General features: G+C 33.1%; 2 protein-coding genes across 2 annotated transcripts in view; one reads left to right on the forward strand and one right to left on the reverse strand.

Moving 5' to 3' along the window:
- LOC106770476 (pentatricopeptide repeat-containing protein At1g02370, mitochondrial-like) overlaps positions 1-274 on the forward strand; it is a 2305-nt gene extending 2031 nt beyond the window's left edge. Inside the window, exon 3 of the mRNA XM_022784806.1 lies at positions 195-274. Within this exon, the coding sequence (XP_022640527.1) occupies positions 195-274 (80 nt within the window). The remainder of the gene's footprint in view (positions 1-194) is intronic.
- Positions 275-862: 588 nt separating this feature from the next.
- On the reverse strand, positions 863-11088 carry LOC106772792. Its single transcript, XM_014659383.2, has 8 exons — positions 10491-11088; positions 10344-10411; positions 9875-9941; positions 9578-9732; positions 9387-9463; positions 3582-3650; positions 2028-2128; positions 863-1332 (listed from the first exon to the last, which is right to left on the reverse strand). The coding sequence occupies exons 1-8, from the start codon at positions 10740-10742 to the stop codon at positions 1024-1026; spliced, it is 1098 nt and encodes a 365-aa protein (XP_014514869.1). The 5' UTR covers positions 10743-11088; the 3' UTR covers positions 863-1023.
- Between the last annotated feature and the right edge of the window lie 881 nt (positions 11089-11969).

An 11969-nucleotide genomic window follows, 5' to 3' on the forward strand; every position in this document is an offset into this window, starting at 1 on the left:
TGTAAGTATTTTTCGATTCTTGAAATGATTTTGATTTATGAAAGTGAACTCTAGTGGGATTGGTTTGTTGAAAGACTCATTTATTAACAAAAATCGATTTATATGCAATATCATGTAGTATGCGCAAGTTTTGTCTTTATTACTGACATTCAAAACCAAGTTTTGTCTTTATTACTGACATTCAAAACCTACAGTCTCTCGTTTGAAGACTACATCTAATTACTCGATCACAGTAAACACAGGAACCATTACAATTCAGCAAATAGTAATGTAAGCATCGCTACTAAAATATTAAATTTTCAAAATAGAAAAAAAAATCCAAACCGTCGATAAAGAAACCAAGACGACAATACATTATATTTATGTCGCTATTACGTCTGGCAGTTTCTTTTGATAATTTAACATTTTCTAATTTCCTTTATTCAATTGTAACCTTAAGACAGTAATAAGCAAACGGTTAAGTTCAATTATATCAGTATGCCTCATATTATCATATCAAGTTAACTGCTCTTTTGTATTGAACAATTGAGACTAATTGGAGTGAAAATAGACCACAACTTCAGATAAACTTTGTTTGAAATGTTAAAATTCAAATTGTGAAGTTGATACCTAAAGAAGAATTTTACCTAACCATCACTTTCAACAAGAGCCAGTCTCACAGTTATGCAACCATGTACCAAAATGAAAGGAGCCCTGCTTCCAATTTTTTCCCATTTGTTTTTATTTACATACCCAAAATCATCCTCTTTTCCTTTGGTCGGATTCCAGTTCAAGTTCGATTTCGTACTGAATGATGCTGAAAAGCAAATAGTACTGCAATTGCAACAACTAAGCCGCAGAGGATGGACCTCCATAATGCAGATAATGAATTAATACTTTTCTGGACACTGCTTAAAATAACTAAAGTAATGCTTCAGTTACAATAAAAAAATAGAGCAAAGAGAAAGCACTACACAGTACAAACCTATCTAGTACAAACGTAATGAATAGTACAATCTCAAACTTAAGCTGTTGGTTCAATATTTAAAGGTTGTTGTTCTCTAACGGTGTAAAGGAAACACTCTTGGGATTGAACACCCGATAGCTCACAAACACAGACACACAAAGTGCTGCTACTGATAGTATAACGGAAAAGGCACTAGCCACATTCCACGAGCTACTTGATGCTGCATCTACCGAGTTGCCACTCAAAGAACCGCCAACAGATATGTCAATGGGAACCCAATCACAATTAACAGAGTAGTGTCCAGAACCATGCCATGGCTGACCATCTACTGGATACCAGAATGCAACAGACATCTTACTGGATCCACCGATGTTAAATTGCACGTCCTGCAAGGTATTATTTTGCATCATTTTACTTGCTAGTTATTTTATAAATGAAGTTTTGGAATACAGATATTACTCCGTACACAACTATTAAAACAAAAATACATTGGGTTTCCAGTGCTCTCTAATTAAGCTATAAAATGGGTTCTTAGCCAGTAAGAAACTAAAAGAAAAAAACACAATTTGTCAAAACAAAAACCGCACAATTCAGAAAAACTCCTTCAAGCACATATATTTGAAAACATCTTTTTCATCAATGCTCCCATACCAAACAAAACCAAAAAAAAAGAGAGGCAGTGATCTAAATCCTATATGTTTTAGTTTTTGGCCATAGCCAATAAACATGTATTCAGAATCCAAGTTTGCATTGTGAAGAAGGTAAAACAAACAATACAGTATAGCACTCTCCTCCAAAGCCAAAGTTGTTTCAACAAGAAAACAGCATAGAAATCTATTGAAAAAATATTGTATCGCATGACCTGGGATACACCGTGCCAGCATTAATCAAAATTGATAAATAATAAGTTCTTATGTTTTTCATCCACAAACCATTATTAGATTTACAAAAGGCTCCAATGATTAATTTGAGAGAGAACTTGAGAATAAATAATTGAGCTGATGGGAAAAAAATCAATTAATCATTGCAAGCTCTTAGCAAATAAAACTTCTGAATGTCGTATTACTTTCTAGGTTCTAACCTGTTGAAGATGATCCATGGTCCTCAAAGGCCTGGAAAATTCAAAAAAGTATCTGCCCTTTTTTCCATTATCTGCATATGGACTCTCATCCTCTACGAAACCTGTTATAGACAAGCATGTGAGTACCAATACATAAAATAAAAGGAAAAAAAGATGCTAAGAAACTAAATGGCAGGGTAAAAATAAAGCAGAGAGATCAGATTTAAGAGAATGAAGTTAAGGTACTCTAATAAAATAAAACAAAAAACAGCTCTAATCAACAAATCAGAGGCAGTGATTGAACTGGTCTGAACCACCAAGAAAAATAACTGAGGTCAGTAAATTTTAGTGTTATCCATAAGTAAAGAATAATGTGTGAATCTATTGATCCTATTACATAATATAACAAGAATTACACCAAAACTATGTTATTTATTATGTTCCTGCTGTTATACTACCTCAGTTTTAAATTTATAATCTTTTAAGGTACCCTGACTAAGAAACAACTAATTACTAATAAAACCATTTCATAAAGCACTAGTATATCTATTGCTGTTTTTCATCTGTGTAAAAAAACATTAATTACATGAGATGGAGAAATAATAAAAATTTTGTAAAAAAGTATCTTTAATTCTTACTGTCATCTCTCTTTCAATATAAATAATAATATATTAATTACCTTTACTTATATGAGTAGGTATTACTGGAAAAATAACTTCAAAAGCTAAAAACACTGTTGTTTTGATATAGAGGAAGTATTTTAGTACACACACATGGTTCAACCAGATAATCAATTTTACCGTTAACCCAGCACCTAATTTGAGTCCATTACTGCGTTTCATACACTAGAAATATAGAATACAAAATATGCTTTAACATAAAAGATAGAATAAATCCCTACTTTTGTCCTACGAGAACATAGGTGCTGTATTTTTTGTACTAGACATTTATCATCAAAATAATCCCCTCAATAATGCAAAAAATTATCACTTTAATACTCCTTATATTTTAACATCAACATAACACCTAAACAATGCAATTCAATTTAGTCTCTCGATCTCAAGCAAAATGTCATCGACGAACGGCTGATTTGATGATAACTTGAATAATAGAGACTAACGTGACGATGCTTGTAACTAACTATCGAGAACCAAAATATGGGTCTACTCCCCAAAAAAGGATATTTTGTATGGCAAGATAAGAAACAAAGTGGATTTTCTTCTTTAAAGGACACTGAACTTTTGGCACTTAGTGGGAGATTGACCTACATAGACGGTACCAATTGAAAGCAACTGCCACTAACATGTATGAAAATTTTCAAGTGCTGTTGACATAACATAAAACAAAAATTATAAATGAAGCACAGTAAAAGGCATGCTTTATCTCATATATACGAACTATTTACTTCTTAAGTAGTATGTATATATAAGGAAACATATTTTAACTACTGCTCAGAAAATATTGTTTTGGAATTCCTGTCTCTATCAACCAAAAATTCAGTCTGAATTCAGCTCCCAACTATTATTAATTGATAGGACATAATACTTGTTTTTTAATCTAAAATGAATCAGTCACCTGAGTGAACCGTGAAACTACTATGCCACCAGGCACCCTTCCAGTCATTCTGCGCACTGGAATCATTAGCTGACAACAGAAAAAGGGTCAGTCTATATACCTTAAATGATAAAAGTTATAAAGATTACCAAGTATCAACAAGTGACGGGTTGAAAACAAAAAATGTCATATATATAACCCACAACATTCCAAGTCATAATACACGAATGAAAGAAAAATTCATTGCCTGGAGGGAAGTGTCTTTCCTTTCAGAATTTTAACTCTTTGAAAATAGATGCGTTATCATTCTATTCAATTCTTGTGAAGTAATAGACATTTTATTGTAACTCTCAAACCATAAACATTAATCGGTCAACAAAATATACCGACATAAATTTAATTCATAATTCTCATAGAGATTCATTTCAGATGTTAGTTGGTGAGGCAACGAGCTATATGACTTGAGCACAGAGCCAAATAATCTAGAGTCACAGCATCAATGTCCATATATAGTGTCAAATAAGGAAGAATGCTCGTAGTTTCTAGAACATATGTAGATGTGGACAGAGGAGCTAGTTCAGAGATTTTTGCTACTTGGAATATTGGTACTTTGACAGGTAAGTTTATAAAGGTGGTAGGCACCATGATTCAGAAGACGATTAACATTATGTACGACGAAATTCTAAATGGGTTAGAGAAAAAGTTAAGGAGTTAGTTACATCGGGATTTAAACTTTGGTATACCGGGAAAGTAAGAGAGAAGAATGGTGTGGGTATTGTTGTGGACAAGGATTGGAAAGAGAGGCTGGTGGATTTAAAAACATTGAAGCCAAATTTGAACCTTAGAACTATTGGTTGAAAACGTGACCATCAATATTATTGGCAGTTATGCACCACAAGTAGGTTCTGAAGCACTTTAAAAAAAAAAAAAAAAAACTTCTAGAAAGATTTGATGGGATTGGTTCAAGGCATTGCACAAGAAGATTTTCCTAGGAAGACATCTAAATGACAGCTGTGAGGCAACACAATTTATAGTTCATGTGGTTCTAGTTTTAGAGAACTACATAAGGGGTAGCAGTTTACTTTTTTTTTTCTTTACAACTTAAGATTTTAGAATTATGAACATTTGTTTCATGAAGGAGGTGGAACATCAAATCATTCATAGGAGAGGAAGTTTAAGTTCACATATAGATTTTGTTTGTTAGCAAGTGCTGACAAAAAAAGACCCAGAAAAGGATGGATTATAGTTAAGTTGTTGGTCTTGAAGGTATTTTTTGTTGAAGTTCAAAAGTGCATACGGGCATAATGTATCATTTGTCCCATGATAGGACTTTAATGTTGTGGGGTTGTCTAAGTCCCATATTAAGTAGTGTGGCACGCTTGATGGAGTATTTAAGTGTTTGGTTCTCCCCCTTAATAACTAGTTTTTGAGGTGGGTTCCCCAACTATTTGGATGTTTATCAATTTGTATCAAACCTGGTTAATGCTGAAATGTCACTCTTAGGATGAGATAAAGCATGAGTGTTTGGTTCTCCCTTTAATTGTTAGCTTTGTAGGATAGGCTCCTCGAGTGTTTGGGTGCTTATCAGCCCACCAATGAGATTTTGAGATCTATGATGCCAATTAAGTGGGGAGAAAGAGCTTTAATTTCCACATTCAAGAACAAGGTAATATGCAGGATTATGTTAACTACAGAGGATTTAACTTATGGGCCACTGAGAAATTATGTAAAATGTGGTAAAGCACAGATTTAAGAGAAGAGACAGGATTATAGAGAACAAATTTTGTTTTATAATAGGGAGGTTTTACTAATGAAGTCATTTACATTTTAGAAGGTAGATGAAAAGATACTCAAGTAAGGGATTTTGAAAAAACTTATGATCAGGTATCAAGAGAAATACTAGGAAGGTTTACAACAGAATTCATTTATATTTTATGAGGTAGATGAAAAAAATACTGAAATAAAGAGACTTGCATATAAGTTTTATTGACTTTGAAAAAACTTGTAATCGAGTATCAAGAGAAGTGTAGTGAAAAACTTTGGAAAAGAAAGATCTTTCATGACCTATATCAAATCTACAAAAGAAATCTATGATATGAAAACCACTAGAGTAAAAACTGCATGAGGATATATGAAGGACTTTTGGATGGCGATAGGACAACAAAAAGGCTCAACCTTAAGTCTTTATTTGTTTTACTTAGTCTTGAAGGTGATTGCTAGAGACATACAAAGGATTATAGGATAATTCCAAATTGCCTTCCTTTCTACAAATTATGCAGTTATCTTAATCAAGGAAAGTTGTTAAACTTAAGCTTAGGTTTGAAAATAAACTTGAAGACAAAAGCTTTTCACTTAAGTAGGAGTCTAACAAAGTATACACATTGTAACTTGAACAAAAGACAATAAGAATGACTGGGAAATTGTTGGGAATCTAATGGCATAAAACACTAGGAATATATCTATCAGTGGATCAAGGGCAAACTATACCAGAGAATTTGACACCACATTCCATCTAAAGCTTGAAGGCATTAGGTTTGTAGGTTCATTTCACTTATATGTACTTCAAATTGTTCGTTCTTAAATGTGAAAACATTATATTCACACTTGTGCTCCAAAAATTTCTTCTTCAAGTGAGCATTTATTTCACATGGTATGGTCTCTCTTGAGCATAAACCTTTTTCTATCATTGACTATTCAATGGGTCCATAAACCTTAGACATTATTGCCAATATGCTATAATACTTGCATTATTGTGTGGCCATAAAGCTCAGTCGTTATTGTCAATACACTATAGCCACTTGTACCATTATTTCCTCACATCAATTGAACACAACATTTGACATTTGTATATAAATCTATTGTCAGAAAGACTTTCAATCCAAAAGAATTTTTATCCATAGATCCACACCACTGATTTCTTTATATTTGTATGAGTCAACCATCAAGCCAAACCATCAACTTAATACTATATTTGAATCCAAGTGGATAAAACAATTGAAAGATTCCCTCAATCTGCCATGAGGTTAACTACACAAGTGAACATGACACCATGTTCAATAAAAAACTTTAAGATTTTTAAAATGTGAATTTAGTCCTAACTTAACCACCAACTTTGAAGGTGTGGTTTGTACCCACTTACATCATATCTCTAGTTAAGGTGAGATTTCCAACACACTTTCTCAGGTTGAGGATTAGACATCTCAAGCATAGGACTATATATTTATGAGTGGTCTAATAACAAGTGGCATGATGGCCATAGAACCCTCTAAAAGATTAACTTTGATACCATCTTAGAAAATAAACTTCAAGTCTAACTTAACCTCACAAAATTGATTTGTAAATTGAGGTTTTCACCCTCATGTATAGTATAATTTGGCTTTATATCTAGTTGATGTAGGATATTCAACAAAGGTATTAGAATTGCATTTTATTTCATTCATATGACACTTCACTTGTTCATTCTTATTCAATGTGAGAGTTAACATTTAAACAAAAATAAAATTGAGAGATGTCATACCACAAGATTATAGGTATAAATATTTCATACAAATACTTCGAAATGATGAAGAAATTAACAAGGTTGTCACCCACAAGATATAAATGGGTTGACTCAAATGAAGAAAGTCGTTGAACATCATTTGTGAGTGCAAAGTACCTACTAGAGTTCAAGGACAACTTATATGGTACTTATATGCATCTAACTATATTTTATGATATCTGTTAAGAAGTAGACTTAAGCCTAACTTAACTCCATAAAACCGGCTTGTAAGGTGAGGTTTGCACTCACTTATATATTATAAATTTGCTTTATCTTTAGTCGATGTGAGACTTCCAACACATCACCCTCATGTCGAGGTATATACATCTCGAGCGTGAGACTAGACATTAATGGGTGGTCCAATAACGGCCCGATAGCGGGTGGAACAACATGTCCAACAAACAACAAATATCACTAGAATAGGCTCTAACCTAACTCTGATACCATGTTAAGAAGTGGACTTAAGCCTAATTCAACCTCACAAAACCAGCTTGTGAAGTGAGGTTTGCACCCACTTATATATTATAAATTGGTCTTATCTCTAGTCAATGTGAGACTTCCAACAATATCAATGTTGAGCTTTATAGGGATAACAAGAACAAGGTAGGAATAATATAAGAGGACAAGATATGGAATAAGTGTACACAAAACGATAATGATATGGAACTAATTAAAAGAAAAAAGATAGAAAATCGAGTAAGGTGATTTGGACACATATAGAAGACATTGGAAATAACTAAAAAGGCAAGGGAGAGTACAAGGACATCTATTAATAGGATCACATGATATACAATTGTTCCAACCTCAAGCTTGTTGACATAGTTACCGCACCAAGGTTATTGTTTGTTTTAAATTCAGTAGCTCTATCACAATTTTGTTTTGAAAAGGTGCATCAATGGTGGGTTAAATAAGAAGGGTATTTGTAACTTCCCTTAACCTTGACTTTTAAACGATGTGAGAGTTTTGAATAAAAGTAGCCTAAACTCTCCTTTTAGCACCAATATTTCAATCTCATATCGATTGATATCATTAGGGTCACCATTTCCAAAGTATTATCAGCTTTGGAACTTGATGACTCCCTTTCAATTTTTTTCCAAAAAAGGCATCACGACAGGTTAAGAAAGGACTATTGGAACAATAATTTTTGAAGTTTTGACTTTTAACCAAATTAAAAGACTTTTGTTCATGTGACTAATTTCACCTAGTAAAATAAATCTTTGTTTGCTATACTAGCTGAAATGATGCTTTTTTCTACAGATAAAGAAAATAATGTAAATTGGTTTGCCATTACGAGACTGGATATGTTATGCTGCACACATCATATTAGATACAAAGAGAAAATATTATATGTTTAAGATTATGAAAATACCACTGAGTATAAAGTAACCGAAGTAGGACAGATTACGATTTCAATGAAATACTGCTGGGTGCTATTGTGTTGAGTGTTATGAACTGTGGGCCCAACAACAGCACTTGTCAATCTTGTGTCATGCCATTTTAAAACTTAATACCTTTACCTGACTTAGGAACTTAAAAGTTGTCTTATGTAATCTTATAGCATTAAAAGCACTTATATCTACATCTTGTCCTCTAATATACGGATAAGAGATGCCTTAATTAATTTTGTCACATCCCTTTCTTCCGATGTGAATGAAGCCATCTTAAAGTAATCTAAGAGGTATCATACATATGCCAAAATCACTACTTAATCATTTTCATATGTAAAGTTACATCAATTTTAAATTGGGACTTGTAGGGCAAAGATAAATTACTTTACAAAAGCTGCTGAGAAAAAAACGAAGGAGCAAATTTAGAAGAGATTAATATCAACGTGAACCTTAATTTCCAATGCTATGCTAAAGGAATAAAATAATGAACCACCTCGTGCATGGTTCAAAACAAGATATAATTATTTTCTTTTTATAAGGCTAGAGTGAGTAAACTGTGAAGGATATTAATAAGTAAGCTAACTAAATAACGTACAATAGAAAATAGATACAACACTGGAAGGGGAAAAAGACAAGTAATATGATAATAGAAAATGTATACAGATGAATAAACCATGTTCCACTTAAAGAATTGCATGACCACCAGAATAATGGGCATAAGTATGAAGGAAGATGTGGTTAGTGAACAAGAGTGAAGTCATGCAAGCAACTACAGACCAGTAATTTCAAATTTCTAAGAAGCCTCTGTGATAATTCCACAGGGTTTTCTAATCCTATTCTGCTGTTTTTTCAGTCATACAAGCAAATAATTCTTATTAATGGTGTTGCCCTTGTACATACCAGAACCCGGAGGACCAGTTCCATCCAAGTATCTACAATGTGGATTCCAGGCATACAGATCAACCAAGTGACCAAACCTGTACCACCAAAATATAGGAAACTGAATGAACACATCCAGAAAAAAAAAAAAAATAGCTATCATGAATTGTCAAACAATAAAGTACAAGTTAAGAAACTTTTCAACACATCACCTGTCGCCACCATTTCCATCCCTATTGTCCAAGGGATTGCCGCCATAAAGCCGTCCTGGAATAGCACTTCCTATGGAAAAGTGCATAATGTCAACTTCATGACCTTTGCAGGTCTTGTTAGTGCATGAGGTTGAATGTTCCTCACAGCCACCCATCTTATAACAATCGACACAATCTTTATCAAATAATGTTTCATAAAAATATTTTGATAAAGGATCAGGATTATAATTGAAAGCAACAAAGACCGCAAAACTTGGAAAGCATTGGAACAAACTATTGTTCAGTGCATCAGCTTACATTATGATAAGAGGCACCATCTCCAATCTGAAACATGAGAGCAACAGATGGACATTTCTTGCTTTCACTGCGTTGCAAAACAAATGCACCAACCATACAAAATCTCGTCATAAACTACCATACACACAAAAAAAGAAGAAGATGATAATACATATAAAGAACTTAATTTATAAGTAATATGGTGTAAAACTTTGTTATACAGCCATTACACAGGATATCACCTCAGTGGAGCATCATCATGTTGATAAATAGGATTAAATCGATAATATGATTAAATCGTATAAGATGTAAGTAAAGTTTAAATGAAACTCAAAATTATGATGTATCCTCTCTTATTTACAAACATATTAGACCCTAACATTAAATTTCAAAACATTATCAACAGAAATAAGTTTGGTTCAGTATCAAAACAAACAAGCTAAACTAGCCAGAAGTTTTTTTTTATATGCGTGTGAGGGCATATTGTTACCCTTTGGAGTACGCATAATCACCGTCGACTTGCAATAGAAAGAAGATATCGCGGCCATCATGCACACTCTGCAACAACAAAAAAATGAGAAAAATAATAACTAAAAAAAATTGACGAAACTTAACTGAAGCGGATGGAGTGCGATACCTTAACGCTCATCTTTCCACCTTTGAATTCATTCTCAGCGTCAGGGTCGAGGGCGGGGAGGAGAGGGAAGTACGACCCATCAATGTCCTTCCAATCGTCGGCGTGGCCATCCAGTGTGATAACGCCGGGTTTGAAATTGGCCTCGACTCGGATCTCGGACTCGGAGTCGCAGCTCCAGGGGCCCGATTCCTCGTGTGACTCCACCCGGGCTCCCAGGCCCAATAAGAAGAACAGCAAAAGGTAACGAAGCATTGTGGAATGGAGTGGTGGCGTGCGTGTGAGCAGTTAGAAGTGATGATTGAAGAATGAAGACACGTGTTTGTTATGAAAGATTTTACAGTTATTGTAGTAACGAAAATGGTTATGATTGTAGAAGGTTGACTCCGTGGTGTGGTGTGGCGGCCGGTGGGTTAGTGAAGGGAAGAAGGAAGGAAAGATCGCGATTGGCGCGGCTCTGACTTTTGTTGTGTGTGACTATGCTTTATTCAAAATTTAGATTAGATCACATTTCATTTCATTAGATGTGACGTACTGTTTTCCCCCTTTTCACCGCCACTTTGCCTTTCGCCTCTTTCACGACCATCTTCTCAAAACCATTCTTCCATTTTCTCTTACTTTAACTATTCAACTAATTAATATTATATATTTCCAGTATACAACTTCAATTACTCATACAACTAAGTTAAACTACCCATTCATTTTTATAATAAAACGTGTTTGAAACAATAAATAAAGTTAAAAAAATTTGGTAAAAAAGACTAAAACCAGAATTTTCTAAAGTTGAATGACTAAATTGTACCATAGTTTGAAAATGGATTAAAACCAAAATCGCCTCAAAATACAAGGACTAAAAACATATTTAACTCTTATTATTATTATAAAAAGGTTAATTTTTATATTTATAAAAGAAAAAATAATGAAAAATAATTACGTGTAAAAATATCATTAGTCTTTTTATAATTTTTTTGTGTACAAAAAAGTTAATACATAAAAAGTAATATATTATCGTAGTATCAAATTGTACTACCTATTTCATTAAGACGTATTAACCTCTACTTAACCAATGAACTATGCAAATACTAATTTAGTAGGCTTATTCACGTTGCATAGAAATAACGCGTAAAACACTTATCATTACAAGACAATGTACTTCATTCAAACTTCCCAAGTTCGTATATAAAATGTAGCCAATAATAGTTCTTTTAAATTATAGGTATGAATTCAATATTGTTACTTTAATTTAATTCTGGTTGATATATTTGATTAAAAAAACATTAGTACTTGTAATTTTAAAATTTACTTTCATTTTAACCTTTTTCTACCAGCAATGTGCATTCGGACCAATATTTGATAAGCTGAAGAGATTAAAAATCTTTTACATAATAAAAATATATTAAACAAAAACAAAACATACGAAATTGCATAAAGAAATTAAAATCAAACTAAGGAATAACTTAATATGTATTACATTATATTTTG

The sequence above is a fragment of the Vigna radiata genome, chromosome 8 (assembly GCF_000741045.1).
Source record: "Vigna radiata var. radiata cultivar VC1973A chromosome 8, Vradiata_ver6, whole genome shotgun sequence".
Taxonomy (NCBI): Eukaryota; Viridiplantae; Streptophyta; class Magnoliopsida; order Fabales; family Fabaceae; genus Vigna; species Vigna radiata.